This window comes from Python bivittatus, unplaced genomic scaffold (genome assembly GCF_059951505.1).
Source record: "Python bivittatus isolate LINGU-HERP-01145 unplaced genomic scaffold, Pbiv_v1 ctg000080_np1212, whole genome shotgun sequence".
In the NCBI taxonomy this organism is placed as follows: Eukaryota; Metazoa; Chordata; class Lepidosauria; order Squamata; family Pythonidae; genus Python; species Python bivittatus.
Genome location: NW_028277035.1, coordinates 84,348,792 through 84,370,946, shown reverse-complemented (window position 1 = coordinate 84,370,946; position 22,155 = coordinate 84,348,792). Strand labels below are relative to the sequence as shown.

General features: G+C 38.7%; 1 protein-coding gene across 8 annotated transcripts in view; it reads right to left on the bottom strand.

Moving 5' to 3' along the window:
* Positions 1-22,155, bottom strand: part of CFAP20DC (CFAP20 domain containing) — a 193,720-nt gene that overhangs the window by 45,221 nt on the left and 126,344 nt on the right. For 7 of the 8 annotated variants that reach the window (XM_088134444.1, XM_088134439.1, XM_088134442.1 and 4 more), the window contains 2 exons: positions 13,546-13,749; positions 5,779-5,840 (listed from right to left, as the gene is read on the bottom strand). In XM_088134444.1, the coding sequence (XP_087990570.1) occupies positions 5,779-5,840; positions 13,546-13,749 (266 nt within the window). Of the gene's footprint in view, positions 1-5,778; positions 5,841-8,094; positions 8,156-13,545; positions 13,750-22,155 lie in introns of those variants that run through there. The other variant, XR_015794990.1, reaches the window with a different exon arrangement.

Here is a 22,155-nt window from a genome sequence, read left to right as displayed (position 1 = left end):
CTGCTGTCAAATCAAGCCAAGAGCCAAGGTAAGGGTTAAATGTCTGGAGACTTGTGTTTTAGTGCCAAGCCCTAGTGTGAAACCTGACTCTTATTGTTAGCTACCTTGAGTCCCATTCTTTGGCAGAAAGGCAGGTTATTAATTCAGTAAATACATCAATCAATCAATCAATCAATCAATCAATCAATCAATCAATCAATCACAGCTGTAGAGCAGTTTTCCTTAACTTGGCATTCTCCAGGTGTTTTAAACTACCACTTCTATCCTTCCAGTGCTGTCTCTAGATGATGGAACTGCACCTGGAAGGCACCAAGTTTGGAAAGGCTGCTAAAAAGCAAATTGAGACAAGAACTTGAGAATTTTTCATGAAATCGCATAAAAGCTGTCATACCTCACAGGGAAAAGAGAGAGATTCTGCAATTGGGTTAAGGAAATAGGATGGCAGGATGTTCATGTGGTATCAAGAAAAGTTACCGTGAGTGAGAAGAGGATGTCAACTTGGAAATGTATTTCTATACTGCAGATTTAGAATTAATGGAAACACATATGGGGACTAACTCATTTTATGTGCACAGCAATGAAGTGAGGTAAATTCTGCAAAATTAGAGGGAAGGCCCAAATTCACTTAACTTCATGGTTGGGCAATTTAAATCAACATTTCTCATGTCTCCTCTACCTTTAATATTAATGGCTTTATAAGATGTGTAAACAGAACAAAAGTAACAGACAAAGGTGTTATACCTGCTTTAATTATGATTAAGACATATATTCTCTGATAATTATTTTTCTAAGGGCTAGATTCTAACAGAACATGTCATTAGGGAAGGGAAAAGGGGGGCACTGCATCTTTCTCAAACTTTAAACAGCATCTGATTATTCTTCAAGGGTTATTTATGTATCTGGACAATTCATTTGTGGTTCAATCTTGTTACGCTTTGCTTTTAAAGAAAGCCACTGTTCAGCTCATATTTGTAACTTTGCTTTGGGTATCATTAGAAATAAAAAGTCAATGGCTGCTCTTTGAATGCAATGTTAATGTTGAATATTATTGAAAAATCTCCTCTGTCAACTCTTTGTGTCTCTTCCAAAGTTGAAATCTTTCTGTTATGCCTCTGTCTCTTCCTAAATAAGTCTCTAGGCATATTTCACAATGACTGAGTTGTTTTAATGTCTCCTGCTAATTCATACAAATTATACTCAATTCCCAAATGCTATCTTACCCGGTTTTCTGAAAGAAGTCTATTTTTGTAGGGAGTACAGTATTTGCCAAGCAATCAGATTTTGATTTCTTTCTTAAAGGAAGCAATTTGGTTAAGTTTACATTTTAAAGAATACTTCTAAATCATAGACTAGAGAAATTAATCATATTCCTTTTGCTTTAGTTCTATTTTTTTAAAAAAATTCTTCATGTTATCCACTCTCCAAGAAAAATTCAGTGTTTTTTTAAAAAGATCAACAAGATGAGCCATGATTTTTTAGGCTATATATTGCGCTTTACTACATCTACCACAGTTTTTATATCATGATGTAATCCACATCTTCCTATATGTGTATAGCTCAGTAACATCTTTCTGGCAGTTCACAAAGACTACTGAATTCATTGAGGAAACAGTAAGTGAAGTATTTTACAGATGGCTTGTATAGCTCAGAAATTAAATCAAGACTTCAAAGTCAGAGGTGGAACTCAGTATTTTCATTAGGATCATTTTTAATCATTGTTTCTTAAAAAATAAGAATCTATTGTTGTTAATTAAACTGAAGGTAATGTGTTACTATAGAAACTAAACATTTGACCAATCGCTTCTTGCTACAGAGGGGCAATCCCTTCTCCGTCTTGGCTTCTGAAGGATACAAAAGTGATAAGAGGTTATGAATGGGGGAACAGATCATTTTGGGGATGGATTTTGGGAAAATGGATTTTGGGAAAAATGGGCATGGAAGAAAAAAAAGAAAAGAAATGAAAGTAGGGTGACTGCTGGAAGAGTCCTGTATGAAAAGGTATTAGAAAATATCACCCAATGGAATGAATGGAAGTGGATATAAGGATGTTTGTTGCTTTAGAGAAAGTATAAATTTAATTAATTGGCTTGAATTATGGAACGTTTTTCATGAGTATGAAGTTGAAGGTTGATTACTATATGCAATAAGAATGGCGTATAGTAAAACAAACCATGCATGAGAATAAATGGATCAACACTGAGTAGGGAGTGGACAAGGATGGGATTCTTTTGGTTGCTTAATGTACTTCTGGACAAATGAATGAGGAATACTTACAGTGACTACAGATGTGTCTTGGGGCTTTCCCCCATAGCAGGGTTAATGTGCTTTCCTCCAATCCACCTGACGTGGCAGAAAAGTATGCTGATACACTTTGCACTGCCTGCATTGCTAAGCCATATTGTGCTTCAGTAATGAGGCTAACAACTGGTGCTGTCCACCCACAAATAATGCAGGACAACTTAGGGAAAATGATTGATGGATTCCCTGTTGGTGGGCAAATCAACTAACAATTGCTCTCCCTAAGGAGAAATGGTTACACCAGCTGTCAGAATGTAGACCTCAGCTAGCTGTGTGGTAAAATAGGCAATGCATCCCTGCTTGTCTGGATAGAACTAACCCCAACCCTGCATGGATTAGGTACTGCACCATTAAAAATGCCCACCTCGTTTTGGAGGGGGCTGGATGTGTATTTTGTCCAATAAAGCAGGTGACTATAAAGCTGCTCATATCTCTTAAAGCTCCCTGATCCTCCATGGAAGAGGCATCGGAGCATCTGATCCATAAGAAGGATAGGTGAGCACAAAGAGAAGCAGGGCAAGGGGCTCTTTAGCTACCCTCACTAAGCTGCCAGTCCTGCCCCCATATATCAAGAATTGCAGCTTCCTTGCATTGGGAGAGCTAAAGAACTCCCTCAACTTTGTCTTCCTATGCAAGGTTTTGGGGGTGGAGGAGGGGAACAAGTTAAAATAATGGTTGGCAAAAGACCAACTTCCTTCCCATTTCCTTCTGTTCCCTGCTTCCTGGAAGGCAAGAGAAGTGAGGGAATAAGAGTGGCTCTTTAGATGTCACCCCTTGTGGTAAGGCTACCCCTGTGTGGATCAGGTACACACCCAGCATAATATGCTGGTGCGTATTTCCATGTGTTCAGTGATTTTCCAGGAGGCCATTGCGCACGCATCAAAAAATGCATGTGTCATGCACCAGGTCTGTAGTACCCATTGAGAGTGGGATGGGCAGGTTTACTGCAGGGAAGAGTGGCTAGAGAGCCATTTGCCCTACCTCCCTTCCCCTTAACGGTTCTGTGACCCCACAGATCATCTCCATGGAATCAGGTAACTGGTGGCTAAAGAGCAACTTCTCCCCTTTTCTTGTCATTCTTCCGTACACTGAGAGTCAGTGGATGTGCTGCCACATCTGGATTTCTGAATTTGCAGAAAAATTGGAGAGAGATGGGAGGAAGAAACAGGAATTTGCTATTGGTGTTTGGTAGTTGAGTTAAAGAGGGAGTCCTTTTCCTTGACATCAATAGCTTCTACTTAGCAATCTGAGAACTTAAGAATGAATTAGTGAGAGATAAAAAAAGTTCTACTAGTGCTTAAAAACGCATAAGTAAGGCCAGAGAGACAGGACTTTTCAATTGTGATCTGCGGCAGTTCTGGTATGTTTGGATTCCTACCAGAAAACTAGAAGAAGCTAATCACTTCCCTATTGTTGCTAAGAAAATTACATGGATGTGACCATGAAGTCACCAGAAATTGTGCTCAATTCAGAGAAAATGTTACCTTTTTATACATTTGCCTGAAGAAAAAGCTAGAAGATTGGAGCAATGAGTAGCCACATCTCAGCTGATGAGAGAAGATGAAAGTTTATCAGATCAAACAAAGAAAGCATTATATCAGGAGCTGCAAAAGGAAGACCATCAAACAAAGAAGCAATGCCAGTGAGTAAGAGTGTCAACTATAAGCAGATTTAGAAGCTATTCTACACTAGGGGAACTTAAAAAGATTTAAGAACTTCACACAACAAGAAGGATTGAAACTTTAGGGAAAGAAAAAGAGATACCATGGAACAGGAGACGAGATGGTGGACCCTCAAGGTGAAATGAAATGAAAAGAAATGAAATGAAAAGTAGAACCTTTATAAAGTTCACAGTCTTTGTTGTCTGATGTTTAGAGTATGGAAAACAGATGGAATATGTCTGAATTGTTACTACAGAAAGGCAAGTTTGATTTAATTGTATAATGGAAAGCTGCTGGTATGAATCCTGTGATTGGAATGGAAGGGTGACATGGATCAATCACAGGAAGGCTCTTAGAAAGAAAATCAGGCCTGTCTATCCTAATCTATCCAGGCATATAGAAAATAGTTCAGTTGCTAGAATTCTCATAAGACCATCCATTTCTTCTTAATAATATTGCTAAATGGATACTATGAGAATCATGCTCAGAAAAAATTATTTTTAGTTTTAGGTAGTTGCCAACAAGCCTCATACTATGATACAGAGAAAACTGAGGTCCAGCTGGTAAACTTGCTGTTGATGAATGATGAGAAAGTTGGGTGGACCAGGTATTCCACAAGAAGATGTAACAGCAGAATGAACCATGATTGTTAAGACCACCATGGTATGATGAAGACACAATTGGCTGAATTCCTGCAAATTTTTGAAAGAACTCTTGTCAGAAGGGGAATTGGCGGGAAAAGGTATAATACAGGTCCATTTTACAAGAAGAGGAAGGCATCCCCTAGAGACAGAAAAATTGCTTTTGGGACTATCCTGGCAGGATTTCACAAAGGCCATAGTGGAGTCATGAAGTATCTATTTGTCACCTTTAGGTATATTAGGATAAATGCAGAACAAAGAATACAGCAATGCCAAAGTCCCAGTGAATGTGAGCAATGCACAGTGGTTGTTGGGGTACTTACAGTTAAGCTTATCCTCTTCAGTTCTCATAGATTAACTTCGAAAATAGCAGAACTACTTAACCCAAATTTGGAAAAATTTTTGATGCTTTGCTGCAATTTGAAGTAGTCCCCAGAAAAACAATGGAGAAGAAGTTTCTTAATCTCAAAGTCTTTGTGCAAAGTGCTTTTGGTTTCTAAGACAGGTTTTCCCTTAGCGAGCTCTTTAAAAAAAGTTTTCTAATAGTCATAGCAATTGTTTTCTCAAGAGATTATTTGACGATAATAATCTCTCAGGCAACCTAGAGAATGGGACACAATGCCCTTGCCCTGTGGAAGTAAGCCCGGGTTATGAGAGCATCCTGTGAAGGTAGACATTCCATCTTAGCCTCTGTTTCTTGAGAAAGTAATCTCTTTAGTTAAGAAATCAGCTTCAGCTCAGGTAAGCTGGAGAAGAATTCAGTGTTTTTCAATGTTTGCCTCGCTTTTAAGGGGAGCATTACTGAATTCCTGAAACAGTAAAGCACTGTTCTAGGTTCAATGTAGCCACTTCTGAATTCTCAGACTTGCAATGATAAAAGCTTTCCAGTTTATTTGTTTCCAGTCTGTGGACACTGCTGTTGTTTGTGGTTCCTAAAAATGAATGCACTAGTCCAAATACATTCAACTGTTGAGCCACCTATCAGCAATCACTTCCATTTCTCAGATTTCTATTTATGCACAAGGATGTGTGTGGTCAAGGCTGGAAATACACATTTCTTTCTAAGACAGAGAAACTGGCAATAAGATTTAAGAGTGCACCAAAGGAAAGTTACACCGACTGGTTCTTCCAATATTCTCAACACATCCGTTTTGCCTGAGTTGTAAGCGGCAACTTACCGTGGGTTGGAATGGGAAAGAGGGTTCATTTCTTTCTGATAGTGACTTCCTTGATTAACAGGCTGTGGAAGATACAAGAAATAACAAGTGAAACAATTATTTTCCCTGTGCTCTCTCGATATACATAAATCTGAACTGTTATTAACTATTTAGCAAAATAAATTCTGGAGTGTAATTTTCACAGAAAGTAAAGCATTTACTTTCCTAGTTCCAAAAATTCCAAAAAGAGGATGGTGGAAATATGGAGGGACAACAAGAAACACATCTGTGTTCAAATAGTAAGATAATATATTATTATATTGAATGAAACAATGACATGATATTGTGATGGATAAGCAAAATATCAAGGTTTGGAAAGAATAATTAGTAGTAATCATTTTCTCTCTCACACCCCATTCCACCCCCACACGGGAGAGACTCCTTCCATACTTCCACAGGCTTCACCCTCCAAAACCTCAAAAATACTTCAAACCAGTTCAGTGCTCAGTTGTCCTTCACAGAGATAACTTAGAAATGCTGAGACTTTCCATGTGTCAGTTAGTGTACTCTTGCTGATCAAAAAGAGAGCATAAAAATGCCACTCAGACAGCACTTACCCCCTTCCATGCTGTGCTTGTTTAGCGAGTTGTAAAAAATAAGAGTGCTATGTGCACTTGTTAAAATAGGACAGAAGTGCCATAGCGCGATCCTTCATGTCCCAAACTTAACAGAACTGTGAGTGGTGAAAGATAGCATTTTCCCCATAGAGGTTCAGCATCACCACACTGAGCCTCTATGGGGAAGGACGAGAGCGCCAGAGTGAAAATTCCTACCATGTCCCAGGAACGTTTTCCTGACCAGCCAATCTTACATGTTTAGACCAGCGAGATACTTAAACAACATTACAGTATCCAAGCTGAGAAGGGCTTTAACATTGGCTCCATTTAATGTTCTTCATTCAGCCATTCTGGAAGGCTGAAAAAAAAAAAAATCCATATGCTGCTTGATTATGTCCATGTGCTACAGGCGCTTCTGCCCTCATTTTACTACTGCTGATTTTATACAGATATTAGAATCCATTTTATTTCCCCTCACCTGGTAAACTATCCAAGCCACTTGGATACTTTCTACATGTAAATTCTGCTTTCTGATCAAAGGAACTCTATCTTTCTGGATGCTGCCAAATTCTGTTATGCTGCTAGTAAGACAAGATTTGTAACCAATCCCCGTCCCTCAATATAGTATAACTGTGCCTAACTTTTCAACAATACTAAATAGGTATATATAGATAGATGTCACTTTGTTCTATTTTATTTTAACCTACTTCTATCTTAGATTTTTAGCTTTATGCCTTAGTTTTACACAAATAATATTCTGGGTTTTTTTGGTCCTAGAAATGTAGTTTACAGTGGTAACAATAGTGACAATAATATTCTGTATTATTCTTTTAGCTTATGTTTTATGTTTGGTCCTCCTGTTTTACTTTTAGAGAGTTAATTAACTGTTTCATTCTATGTGGGTCTTTGACTGAGATTTAAGTATTAAAAAAAAATCCTACCTAAGGAAAATGGCTTATCTCCAATGTGTTTGGAATATTACTGTTTTATAAGTGGAAAATCAGACTTGAAATGCTTCTAGATGCATTACAGCTAACCTGGAAGTAAACTGATTAGCTCCTGAATGTGTAATGGGATGGCAGAGGTTTGGCACTGATTTGGGAGTAATGTAGAGCCTACATGTGGTGGTGCTTCTACACACTTCCCTTGCAGGCCTGCCTGGAGATGAGCAATGGTCCAACAATTAATAATAATCATTTGATGCATTCTCTTTTTTCCTTAACTCCCTTCTTTGCAAATTCCAGGAGTTCAGAGTTGCATTTAATGCAAAAAAAGTCACTTTAAAGAAGTTACTACACTTGACAGCTAGGCAGAATAATATGTAATTCGCAAAGCTATTATATCTTTTGAAGCATCTGCTAAACAATTTATATTTCAGCAATTTTTTTCTGACAGGCCTAGTTATTACATTTCAATTTTTGGTAAACTATCTTTGACTATAAAGTATAGTTTTAGCGCATTGTTGTTATTCATGTATGTAAGCATCTGTTTCTGCCTGCTTGCCTATAGGAATTCTGAACCTTTATAGCTCAAGAGAAAATCCCTCTCTTGCATCCAATTTTATTAAAGCTACAACCAAGCTAGAAGGACATTGGATAATCATGCTGCAGTAGCATATTGTTGAAGCTAGGCCTAGTACAGGAGGAAGGTCAAAGTAACTCTGTACATAAATGTGAATATTTATATTAAAAATGTACAAAGCCTACATTCTAAAACTCACAGTGAAGATAAATGATAGACAAAGAACAGCCTTCTGGTGGTGCTGTTGCCATAGATTAGACCTAGGGATAAAGAGGTTACATAAAATTCAGCCAACATCTAGAACAAAAGCAATGCTTTCTAGTGAGAAGTTGTCTATAATCTACACAGTAAAAATTAGCAAAGCTCTGATGAGCAAGTAAGACTGAGAGAAAATAGGATTAATTGGAACAAGACTAGATTGTATCATTTCTCATATGAAAGGTACTGTATGCATAACATACAATTTTCTCCATCAAAGCAAGGGAAACTTTAAAAGTAAGCATCATTTTTTTTAAAATACAGGTCTTAGAACTGCTGTATTCTGTAACAGCAGAATACAGAAAGAAAAAATAATGTTGGTCATAGCAGCTTTGTTTCACTTACATAGAAATATTGTTTTTATGCAGGGCCCATTTTTATCAGTCCTGGAGCTGTAGGTGGTAACATACTTTTGAAAGTCAGTGGCAAACCAAGTGAAAACATGCCTTGTCTAATGTCAAATTCAAGTTCTAGTAACAGAGTGGAAGAACTTGAAATATATATTCATATAACAGAAAATATATCATAATTTAGTTTGAGAGACCTTCAGATATATAAGAGAATTCTGAATTTATAATAGACACCACAGTCTGAAGGGCTGTGTATTAGTAACCACACACTCTCTAACTGGTAGTTACAGAAGGCAGTGGAAAAGTATTACAATATTCAATTTAAATGCTTTATTGTTTAAAATTTCATGATAATCTTACATATATTTAAATGGATCTATGGTTTAGAACATCAAAATTTCATGTACTTATTTGGGGCACTTACAGTATAATTCACACACTCCCAGATGAACCAGCCCATTGTGTTTAAGAACAGAATTGTTTTTTTTTTCCTCTAAATAATCAGGAGAATCCAACAGAACATAGTAAAATAATCAAAAATTCCAATGTAAAATCCATAAAAAATGTGAATAAGATCAATGCTGCAATAAAAGCCTTCTTACTGCCTCTGCATATATAATTTGGAGGAGAGAGCTGAGTCAGCCGCTCTGAAACAAAGCCCCATTGTACAAACTGACAACAACAACCATTTAGCCTAGCTACTCTGAAAAAGAGTAATGGAGACAAGCAGGCCCTTAGTTATGGCAGATGACTTTCACTAGACAGCAGATGACTTTTTCACTAGACAAACAGTTGATGCGTGGTGGGCAGGACAACTTAAGGAAGCCTGACTTTTAGCTGGGCTTTTTCCAGTGGCCTTGAAAACAAGCTGAGATTTTCAATTGCCAGGGATATCAACTTGACATGGCATGACATTTATACTTTCTCCCATAACTACAAGAAACTACAAGAGCCAAAATCTATGGAATGATTACTTCAACTGAAATAATTCATTGTTTGAAAAAGTGTTTTTTTTTTAAAATATTGGTTTCAAACTAAAAACTGGAGATGGGAAAGTCTAATGAACAGATTTCTTCATAGGTCCAGATTTTCATATAGAAAAGCAGCTAGAAAACATTGCTGTCCACTTACTTTTGATAATACCTTTTAATGACTAACTTGTTGTATCTCAGTGTATAAATAGAAAAAGAGACACGTTAGTTAAGCTACAGCTTCTATAGGAAATATAAAAATGGTACTATTGAAAAAGATAGTTGCAATAATCTGTTTTCTCTCTCGTCTTCGTTTTTTACAATTATTCTCTTATATGTATTTTTTTTCCTCATCCACAACTTCTTTTACTTCACAATCCAACCATGCATCCTTTTCATTCTTCTTTAGCATATTTGCACAGAGTTTTATGGCACTCTGTGTCACAATTCTTTTATTCTGTTTGAAGCAGCTTCCACACATTATATCTACTTTTAATTCATTTTGCTGGAAGATTAATCTATCTTCTAATATTTTTTCATACTGACTCATACTTTCTCTTCCTGCAATTATTCTACTGTCCCTCTCATTTTTCCTCACTTATCTTTATTTCTGTGTGGATTTTTTGCCAAGAACTCCTTTGGACACTATCGGAATAGTTTTATATCTTTCACCAATTCTCTAAATCTTTCATCATAAACAATGAAATCAATCATGCTTTTAGATTGATATTAATTCCTTTGCTATATACACCTTTGAATAGACATGCTTAAACAATGTATTTGGGAAAAAAACAGATTTTTCTTCAACCAGACATTCATCATTCCCACTGACTCATGTTTTCCAATGGCCAAATCTTGTTCTCTACACTTTCTTTTCTCAGTTCCACTCATCCAAACATGTTACCTGTTTTTTCTCCTGAATCCCATCCATTCAGAATATTGAAGAATATTCAATTCTTCCAATATTCTCCCCAAACTCACCATTTCCTACAGCAACTATTTCTATGGATTTCTACTTTCAAATTTACCCATAACAGCCAAGAGGAAAGCAATTCATACTTTCTGATATATGTCAGATTCTTGGTTCACGTTCTGTAATCGGTTTACTTTGGTAGTAAGTATAAAGAGCTGGAACCTCCAGTAGAAAGTGACTACTTCCCTTTAGTTTTGAAAACATTCTCCCCTAATGAGTGATGCAGAATAGACAAAAGTTAGGCCCTGATTTGGGTGAATGCAAATACTCCTGCTCGAACTAGGTGTAATGAAAGCAGTGCTGAAGTATCAGTTCTGAGTGTTTGAAATCTTTATCCATGCTAGGAACGTGCTTACAATTACCAGGAGAAGAACCCCATGAAGGGTATAGAGGGTGATATAATTTGTTTATTAGCAATGGAATGTTCAAGCCACAGAAAAAGAGGAAATGTTACTTCATTTTCATAAGGAAGATCAGGAATGGTTTGATCAAGAATATGTGAAGCTTAAAAGGAAATTTAAAGCTGTATCTATAGCTTTCAAAAGAAACCTTAGATTCTTTTGAATCCTCTAAATCAAGAGTTGTTGAATCTTAGAGAAAAAAAAACAAAACAATCAGAAGCCTCTTCTGAAGGAGAACAATAACACCAACAAAGAAACTTGACTGTTGTCTATTCAGCCACCCAAGGAAAGGGATTCTTCCCCAGTGGTCTTGGTAAAGCCCCGAAGAGTCCGGACAATCAGGTTTCTGTACAAGTATGGAAAGAATATTTCAGAAGCTTACATGCAGATTCCAACATGAAGCTGAACAAAGATGGCCACCATTTTCTCCCTCTGAAGTCACTGGACAGTGATTTTGTCCTACCTGAAATAATTAAAACGAAGGTGGATACATCTTTATTCACCTTCATTAATCAAATAGGACATATCCTCAAGGATTGGGGATAATAAAAGAGATTTCACTAATTATAGACCTATCAGCCTTTTGAGTATAATAAGCAAATGATGTGCTAAACACTTAAAACTAAAGGCTCCAAGGCTGGCTAGAGTTTAAAGGTATAGTTGGACAAACAAGTGGGATTTAAAGAGGAATGTTTAACCACAGATCACACTCTTGTACAATACCACTTAATAAAGAACCAGAGCCATAAAGTGAAGTCTGGGTTAGGCTTTCTTTGATTTATTTTTTTTTAACTTTATATTTAGAATGATATTACAGGAAAAGCTAAAAAACACATTCATCAACAGGTATCTTCTCTTCCTAAACCTCTTTAAGGTGAGATGCAATCCAGATGCAATTTCTTGCTCTAAGAAATGGTAAATATACAGAAAGAAGTGAGGCAAGGATGTATTTTGGCCCTATCTTGTTTAAATTTTACATTAACTCCATGGCATAGCCAACCAAGTTTTTCATGTTCCCAAAATGGTAAGACGTAATATTCCCATACCTTTTGTACACAGATGATGCAACCAGCCATCATCTCACATATCCCCATTGTGCTCAGAAGAGCAGTAAGACCTATAATTCAGTACTGCAAGAAGAACAAGCTAGTTATACATTTCCAAAAATCAAAGATTCAAGAATTTGTTAAAAAAAGACAAACTGCAAGGATCACTGAGTGGGATAGAGTAGAGTAGAGTAGAGTATAGTAGGTCCATCCTTTTAAATATTTAGGAATAGTGTTCTGTTCCATAGAGATTTGAAAAACACATGATGAATATGTTACCCAGTTGGCATTAAAATCTTCCATGGCTACTAGGAGGTTCTTTTATTTTTATTTTTTTAACCAAAGGACAAGAACTAATAGCAACAGCTTTAACACTTCCTGAGGCCAAACCATGGCTCCAAATATTACATGGTGCCCATGTGGGAATTTAGACAAAGAAGAACACAGCAGAGATAGTGCAAACCAAGTGCTTGAAGTCCATTCTTGCTGCCCCAAGAGCATATCTAATGTATCATTCAGACTGGGATGCCTAAGATTCAAGTGAGCCTTGGAAGCAGATGAAGTTACTGGTTTAAGACCCAGTTTTCCCAAGTGGTTTATTATTCTTAGTTCTGGCAGATGATCAACTACTGAGTTCGAAAACAACAAATGAACTGAAATAAATGTTGTGTAGGCTTTTGGTAGAGTTCTTTACATTTATTGGATATTCTAAAACACTGTGAGCTGAGTGCTCTTGCTCATGTGAATCTGGGAGATTGAAATAATACAGCATGTACTATTAGACAATATTTTTGACAGAGATCTCCATTCTACAATACTTTCGACAGGGATCTCTATATCCCTTCCACACCAAAATGCAGGCAGAAGGATGAGTTCTAGGCTAAAATTCTTATTTCTGACATGAAACATTATGTTACATGTACAGTGGCCAAATTCTATGTAGGTGCAGTGAAAATAAGGCAGCAGATAATGATGCAAACATGACCAAGAACTGTCCTATCAATGTATGTAGTTTTGTAAACTTGCTGATTGTTTATGTAAATAAAGGTTCTCTCTTTTTGTTGGACTACTAGACTATTGCTAGTTGTTGTGCACTGGAAACATTCTAATTTCAGCTATGATCCCCCATGCGAGGCCCTGCATGGTTTGTGCCAAATTTTGACATCAGCTTTTGGAAACATTTTTTATTGGAATCTGAGGTTCAGCATTAAAACAAGAAACTGTAGGAAAATGACAGTTGACTATTAAATTTTGTGGATTTATAGAGAACAAATCTGAACAGATGAAGACACAGAATATAAAATGATGTATCAACTGAAACTTCCAGGACACTGAAATGAATGGAAAAGAGAATGAACCTTGTCTTGTATTATGGGGCCATATTAAACCTCCCAAAACCAATCAATCAAAGCGTCCTAGATGTTACTGTTTTGTTTTCCTCTCTTACTAACACTTGCTAGAGTGTTCATCCATGTGAATCTATTGTAAGTGTATATTGCTTAGCAATTCTGGTATTTATACCTTTCAGGCCTTGCAGCATTTAGAAAAAAAGTATGCCAACCAATGACAATCCTTTAAATGAGTTCAATATAACTGGAGGCTTAGCTAGGGCACCGATTTAAACAATGAGGAAGGTACAATTCAAACTCACTGCTGGGAGACATGAATTCCAGGTGTTTGTGTCATCACTGCTTGTGCTGATGCTAATATTACAATTGTTGATCTGAGATGCACTCAGCCCATGTGAAGGTCCATTATATTCCAACTCTTCATTTTGCTGCCTTTTCATGCTAGCCAACATCTGCAGTTCAGACATGGTCATGTTGCTTGGTTGGTAGTCTTTCCAATTGTATTCCTATGGATTACATTGAAATGAAACATGGAAACTGTACAGATGCATATGAAGAACACACATATATCTTTCTATAACAGGTGAAAATGTATAATTTGAAAAACAAGGAATTAAAAAATAGATACACCTGCTCCAAACTGTGGATAGTAATTGTTTCTTTATCTTAACAAAAGAAACTGCATAAAAACTGCATAGTTATGCACAACACTCTGCATTTCAAAAGCTTAGTTCTCTGTTCTATAGTTTTATGGAACTGAAAAAAGCATTAAGAAGCTATGAATAGTACTGTATAAAAGGAGAGCAAAATTAAAACGAATTTAAGTAGGCTATCCTATGAACATTGAAAGATTCAATAATTATAATCCAATGAATTCCACAAAACTAGAGCATCTGTTACAAGGTGGATCTACATAATTTTCATACTAATTCCAATACTTTGCTATTATTTCTCTGGAACAGCAAAGAGAAGTCCCACAGCTTAAATATAGAAGATGTATTTTATGCATAATGCATAATGCCTGGTTGGGATATGGCTGGATAAGGCTTCCATCTGAGATCACTAAAAAAACCAAAACCAAAAACAACCCCCCCCCACTAACAGTAGACTATTGATTCATATCTGCCAGACCAATGATTTGACTCAAAAGCTATTAATATTCATAAACTGCTGCCAATTTATTAATTTTTTAATCTACTTCACTGTAGGCTCTGGGGAATGTACAAGGCATTAAGAAATGCTTAAAAACAAAAATCCGATAAGCATATGGAGAACTAGATTGCTGCTTGAAATCTTAATCTTTGGAGTCCTTGGTGCTCTCTGAGCTTAGTTGTTTGCTTGTAGACGTTCCATTACCCGACTAGGTAACATCATCAGTGCTAGTGAATGTGGGGTAATGAAACGTCTGCAAGAAAAACAACCAAGCTCAGAGAGCACCAAGGACTCCACAGTTCAACCCTGAGCTACATATATTCTCTTTTATTGGATCTTAATCTTTGATCAAAAGCCTGCTGGAAAAGGATAATTGTTAATGCCTTCCACAGTTTTTGTAGGGCATGGGCTATGCATTCCTCTGAGGCAGTGTCTTCCACAGTTCAGAGGCTGCTATGAAAAAAGTCTGTTCCACACTCTTACTTCACATGGGTGTGCCGCCTTCAGCAAGCCTTCCATTATTGATTGAAGGGGATGGGAAGAGTTAGTGAGGCAGTCTCTGATGTAATTAGACTCTATGTCATATAGGGCTTTATAGCTAATATCCAGCACTTAGAACTCAGCCCAAAAGATTACCTAGTGCAGTGACTGAAAGATGAGCATAACACAACTTAAAATAGATTCACCTGACTAGGTCTAACTGCTGCCTTCTACACCAGTTGCAGCTTCTGAGTTATCTTCAAGGATAGCCCCTTTGTTATAGTCCAGCTGTGTGATGCTCTACCAATGAGCTACCAATGCAAAGGTTTCTCCATTTGAGTAGGGCTGTAACTGGTGTACTGGGCAAAGTCCCCTGGCCAGGGCCTCCATCTGCTGTTCAAACAGATGTTGTGGGTCCAGATAGATCCTCAAGTCACAAATCAACCCCTTTGGGGGTGTGCAAACCTGTCTGGAATAATCACTGGAACTAAAGTTGCCAATTGTTAACAGATGAACAGCACTTCCATCTTGTTACTTTTGATTATCTTAATCCAGCCCTTTATAGCTTTCAGACAGTGGTCCAGAGCTTTCACTGGCTCAGCCTGGGCTGGTGATGTACAGTCAAATATAATCACTATACTGAAGAAACCTCACTCCAAATCAACGGATGACTTCTTCCAAGCAGTTTCATATAGATGTTGAAGAGCCTGGAAGAAGAGGACAAAACTCTATAGTTCTCCACACTGGAGGAACCACAGGTTTAATTGTTCTTCCATAACTATCAACAGGAATTGCCTGCTCAGGTAAGAGTGGAACCAATGTCAATAAGTGCCCCCAACTTCTAAGCATTGCAGGTAAACTTGAAGGTTGATTGTGAATGCTACTAAGAAGTCTAATAGACCAGGATCAGTGCATTCCACTCATCCAGATCCTGATAATGCTCATCCATTAGCATGACCAATGCTACTTCTGTTCCATGTCAGGGCCTGAATCCTGACCAGAAGTTATCCAGATAATTAACTTCCTCTAGGAAGCTCTTTAGCTGATTCTATGTACCTTCTGCAAAACTTCCTCTAAAAGGAGAGGATGGGTATAGGTGAAAAGTTCTTGGACTAAGCTGGAAGAAGAGATCAACTCTTTAAGAAAAGGTATGTTACTGCCTCTTTAAAGCAGGTGGCATCACATCCTCCCTCAGAAAGGCTACATATGCCATGCCAGCAGTCTAAAGGAGCCAAAAGGGGCACAGATCTAACCCGTTGGTGGGAGAACTCATATTACAGAGCACCTGATCCATTTTCTTGGATTTCCCAAGCTGAAAATAATCCCAGATCACACTGCAGGATGTTATCCATCTCATCTCACTTAGCTCTGCCAAATTGGCATCCAGACCACAACCAATATTAATGACTTCATCTGCAAGGGAATCTGCAAACTCATCCAGACAGCTGGTCAATGCTTTGTCCCACCTATCCATCTCTGAAAGGATCTGGGGAATTCTGAATGGAGTCATTAGCTGAGAACCCAGTGCTGTAAGTGCAGAGAAGAAACAATTCACAGTTTCTATTACCATCATGTAGGCTGGGACATGAATACTTATCCATGCTCACTCTTGGTTTTATGCCATCATTGCTCCAAGAGATTTCTTTTCACTGGCTTCATCTCCTGCAACTCCTCTGTGAATCAGTCATGGGATTGGTGCCTGGGAAGAGGCCTCTCAGGATAAATCTCATCAAGAGCCCTGACTATCTCCGTATTCCAGAGAGCCACAGGGAAGAAATGAAACTGCCTTGCAAAATCCCCAAGCACCCTCTGGAAACCCCCCAGTTCCACCAGGCACCTGGGGCACAACAGCCAACACAGGCTCTTCTCCCAGACAACTGAAGTCTCCCAAGACAAAAAGGCCAAGACCATTGCCAGACTGCCAGACAGTTGGTTACACTAGTAGCAGCCCAAGTTCATATTCAAAAATTCACAGTTGGTTGCCTCCAGGGCAGTACTACTGGCCATGGCAATAATCTCCCAAATAATCATGACAACAGTTCCTCCCTGGCCTTGGGATAGCAGATGCTGCAGAACGTGAAATCCATGAGGATACATCTCTGATACAGCAACATCACCATTAATGATCAACCACGTCCTAATAATACATGCTAGGTTTATGTACTCATCCATCATCATAGTGTGCATTGAGTACTACAATCATAGGAGTAGCCTGTGTCCAAGATACCCAACAATATGGCCAGCAGGCCAAGGGTAAAAGCCACTGGGTAGAGAAAAGGGAATACACTTGTGTATGAGGTCTCCTTCTTATATGATGGCCAATCCAGTATTTCCAGCCATACCTATCTCACCCCTTCATGGATCACTGCCTTGTCGTAGTGAAGGGGCTTGCGTAACTCAGTGAAGCCATGAGCTATGCCGTGCAGGGCCACCCAAGACGGACAGGTCATGACAGAGAGTTCTGACAAAATGTGGTCCACCGGAGAAGGAAATGGCAACCCACTCCAGTATCCTTGCCAAGAAAACCCCATGGACAATGTTAAAAGGCTAAAAGATATGATGCCGGAAGATGAGCCCCTCAGGTCGGAAGGTGTCCAATATGCTACTGGGGAAGAGCGGAGGGCAATTCCAAGTACCTCCAGAAAGAGTGAAGCGGCTGGGACAAAGCCGAAAGGACATTCAGCTGTGGATGTATCTGGAAGCGAAAAGAAGGTCCGATGCTGTAAAGAACAATATTGTATAGGTACCTGGAATGTAAGATCTATGAACCAAGGCAAGCTGGATGTGGTCAAACATGAGATGACAACATTGAACATCGACATCTTGGGAATCAGCGAACTGAAATGGATGGGAATGGGTGAATTTAATTCGGGTGACCACTATATCTACTACTGTGGGCAAGAAACTCTTAGAAGAAATGGAGTTGCACTCATAGTCAATAAGAGAGTGGGAAAGGCAGTAATGGGGTACAACCTCAAAAACGACAGAATGATCTCAGTGCGTATCCAAGGCAAACCATTCAATATCACAGTCATCCAAGTCTATGCCCCAACCACTGATGCTGAAGAAGCTGAAGTTGACCGCTTCTATGAAGACCTACAACACCTTCTAGAACTAGCACCAAAAAGATGTCCTTTTCATCATAGGGGATTGGAATGCTAAAGTAGGAAGTCAAGGAGTAATCGGAATAACAGGCAAGTTTGGCCTTGGAGTACAAAATGAAGCAGGGCAAAGGCTAATAGAGTTCTGTCAAGAGAACAAGCTAGTCATAGCAAACACTCTTTTCCAACAACACAAGAGACGACTCTACACATGGACATCACCAGATGGTCACTACCGAAACCAGATTGATTATATACTTTGCAGCCAAAGATGGAGAAGCTCTATACAGACAGCAAAAACAAGACCAGGAGTTGACTGTGGCTCAGATCATGAGCTTCTTACTGCAAAATTTAGGCTTAAATTGAAGAATGTAGGGAAAACCACTAGACCACTCAGGTATGACTTAGATCATATTCCTTATGAGTACACAGTGAAGGTGATGAATAGATTTAGAGGATTAGATTTGGTAGACAGAGTGCCTGAAGAACTATGGACGGAGGTCCGTAACATTGTACAGGAGGCAGCAACTAAAACCATCCCAAAAAAAAAGAAATGCAAGAAAGCAAAATGGCTGTCTGATGAGGCTTTACAAATAGCTGTGGAAAGAAGGAATGCGAAAAGCAAGGGTGAAAGGGAAAGATATAAGCAACTGAATGCAGATTTCCAGAGAATAGCAAGGAGAGATAAGAAAGCCTTCTTAAATGAACAATGCAAAGAAATCGAGGAAAACAATAGAATGGGGAAGACTAGAGATCTCTTCAAGAAAATTGGAGATATGAAAGGAACGTTTAGTGCAAAGATGGGCATGATAAAGGACAAAAAAGGCAGGGACCTAACAGAAGCAGAAGAGATTAAGAAGAGGTGGCAAGAATACACAGAAGAACTATACAAGGAAGATCTTAATGTCCCTGATGTCCACGCTGGTGTGATCACTGACCTTGAGCCAGACATCCTAGAGAGTGAAGTCAAGTGGGCCTTAGGAAGCATTGCTAACAACAAAGCTAGTGGAGATGACAGTATTCCAGCTGAGTTATTTAAAATACTAAAAGACGATGGTGTTAAAGTGCTGCACCCAATATGCCAGCAAGTTTGGAAAACGCAACAGTGGCCACGGGATTGGAAAAGGTCAGTTTATGTTCCAATTCCAAAGAAGGGCAATGCCAAAGAATGCTCAAACTATCGCACAATTGCACTCATTTCACATGCTAGCAAGGTTATGCTCAAAATCCTACAAGCTAGGCTTCAGCAATACATGAACCGAGAACTACCGGATGTACAAGCTGGGTTTAGAAGAGGCAGAGGAACTAGAGATCAAATCTCCAACATTCGCTGGATCATGGAGAAAGCACGAGAGTTCCAGAAAAATATCTACTTCTGCTTCATTGACTATGCAAAAGCCTTTGATTGTGTGGATCACAACAAACTGTGGCAAGTTCTTAAAGAGATGGGAGTACCAGACCACCTTACCTGTCTCCTGAGAAATCTGTATGCGGGCCAAGAAGCAACAGTTAGAACCGATCATGGAACAACCGATTGGTTCAAAATAGGGAAAGGTGTACGACAAGGCTGTATACTGTCACCCTGCTTATTTAACCTATATACAGAGTACATCATGAGAAATGCCAGGCTGGAAGAATCACAAGCCGGAATTAAGATTGCAGGGAGAATCATCAACAACCTCAGATATGCGGACGATACCACCCTCATGGCAGAAAGTGAAGAAGAACTAAAGAGCCTCTTGATGAGGGTGAAAGAGGAGAGTGCAAAGCTGGCTTGAAACTCAACATTAAAAAAACTAAGATCATGGCATCTGGCCCCATCAATTCCTGGCAAATAGAAGGGGTAGAAATGGAAGCAGTAACAGACTTCATTTATTTGGGCTCCAAGATCACTGCAGACGGAGACTGCAGCCATGAAATTAAAAGACGCTTGCTTCTTGGGAGGAAAGCTATGGCAAGCCTAGATAGCATATTAAAAAGCAGAGACGTCACCTTGCCGACAAAGATCCGCATAGTCAAAGCTATGGTTTTTCCAGTAGTAATGTATGGCTGTGAGAGCTGGACCATAAAGAAGGCTGAGCGCCGAAGAATTGATGCCTTTGAACTGTGGTGCTGGAGAAGACTCTTGAGAGTCCCCTGGACTGCTAGGAGGTCAAACCAGTCAATCTTAAAGGAAATCAACCCTGATTGCTCATTGGAAGGATCGATAATGAAGCTCAAGCTCAGATACTTTGGTCACCTAATGCGAAGAGAGATCTCTTTGGAGAAGACCCTGATGCTGGGAAAGATTGAAGGCAAAAGGAGAAGAGGACGGCAGAGGATGAGATGGTTAGATAGCATCACTGAAGCAATGAGCATGAAACTGAGCAAACTCAGGGAGGCAATGAAGGACAGGAAGGCCTGGTGCAATATGGTTCATGGGGTCACGAAGAGTTGGACACGACTTAACGACTAAACAACAACAACCTATCTCTGCCCATCATATTTCTTTTCTACTGCTCTCACTTTCCTTCCTCCAAAATCCTTTCCTGCACTTAACAACTCCTATCCTATTCTTCCTTCCAACTCTATCCTCTATCCAATACCTTCCTAATCTGCCTCTTTTCTCACTTTCTCTTTATGTCAGCAAAAGTGTCCCTCACAAAGCCTCCTGGAAAGGAAAGGAAAGGAAAGGAAAGGAAAGGAAAGGAAAGGAAAGGAAAGGAAAGGAAAGGAAAGGAAAGGAAAGGAAAGGAAAGGAAAGGAAAGGAAAGGAAAGGAAAGGAAAGGAAAGGAAAGGAACACTGCTAGTCCTCTTCCAGTGACATCATCTGGGCTATACTGGGGAAACTTGCCATTAAATACTTAAAATAACAATAGGTCAATATTGACAATCAAGATAACTAATAACAACCAATTATTTAGATTAATTAAATTAATTCTACTTTATTTTCCTTCTCCATTTTTTTTAAAAAAACCTAATAATAATAATTTATTAAACTTGTAAGCTGCCCGACTCCCAACGCTTCTGGGCGGCTCACCTCATTCAAACAAAGAAATTACAATAGAATAAATAAAAGATAAAAGATGGCAAGAGTGACAGGCCAGATGCGAGGGGTCTCACTCTCTCTTGTCAAAGGCCTGGGTGAAGAGCCAGGTCTTCACAGTTCTTCTAAACAAGAGCAGAGTGGGGGCCATCCAGATCTTGGGAGGAACCTTGTTCAGAGGGCAGACGCTGCTACAGAGAATTAATTCCATCATATACAGATTAAATCTCAACATTGCTGCAGCCTTTCCAAGACTTTGGTGGGATGTTAATTGTATCCGATATCATTGATAAATAACCTTTTGCCTAGCATACAGAAAGTGAAAAATCTATCTCTGCTTGCCTAAATTTTTTTTTTCTCTTCAATAGATTCCCAAACTTATTTATAACCCCCCCCCTGCAAATACAGGTAGTCCTTGGGTTAAGAACACCCGGTTTATAGACAACGTATTGTTAAGAATGGAGCCTACTGTAGCAAAATTCGAGTTAAATACACAACAGTTCGAGTTAATTACACAATCCTACTTATACAGCATTATATAATAATACTGTTCTGGCTTAAATATAAATTTGACTTAAGGACAAACCTTGGGAATGGAACTTGTTCTTAAACTGGGGACCACCTGTATTTTGAAAAAAAAAGAAACTAAAACAAGGCATATGTCCCAAGCTGTCATCTAGGAAAAACAAAATAATACCCTCTGCTCAAAACATTTAAAATGTTTTTTTAATAAAAGTAGAGGATAAATGCACATGTTTCAATAAAAATTACAACTCTGCCTTATTGTGAAGAAAACAGAATAAAATTCTAGAAAGAGATGGCCTGCTTTATGTGATTCAAGATACCCAAGAGTTCAAAATACCCAGTGTTCAACTGTGTGGAAGGTAGCCTCGACAAGTTTTTATTTAAAGGAAAGTAGTCTTGAGAGTCAGAAATCTGGGAAAAAACAAAACGAACTGTGAAGGGGATGTTTAACTGATCCCTTGCCCGCAATGTCTTTATTCCAAAGGAGACCCACAAAGCTGATTTTCCTTCCCTGGGGTTCAGAATATACAGAATATAGATTGGAGACCCAGAAGAATAACATGAGCTACACAGGACAATTCAAACTGGAGAAACTGCAGATAAGGAAAGGTTGAAACTCCTCTATTCC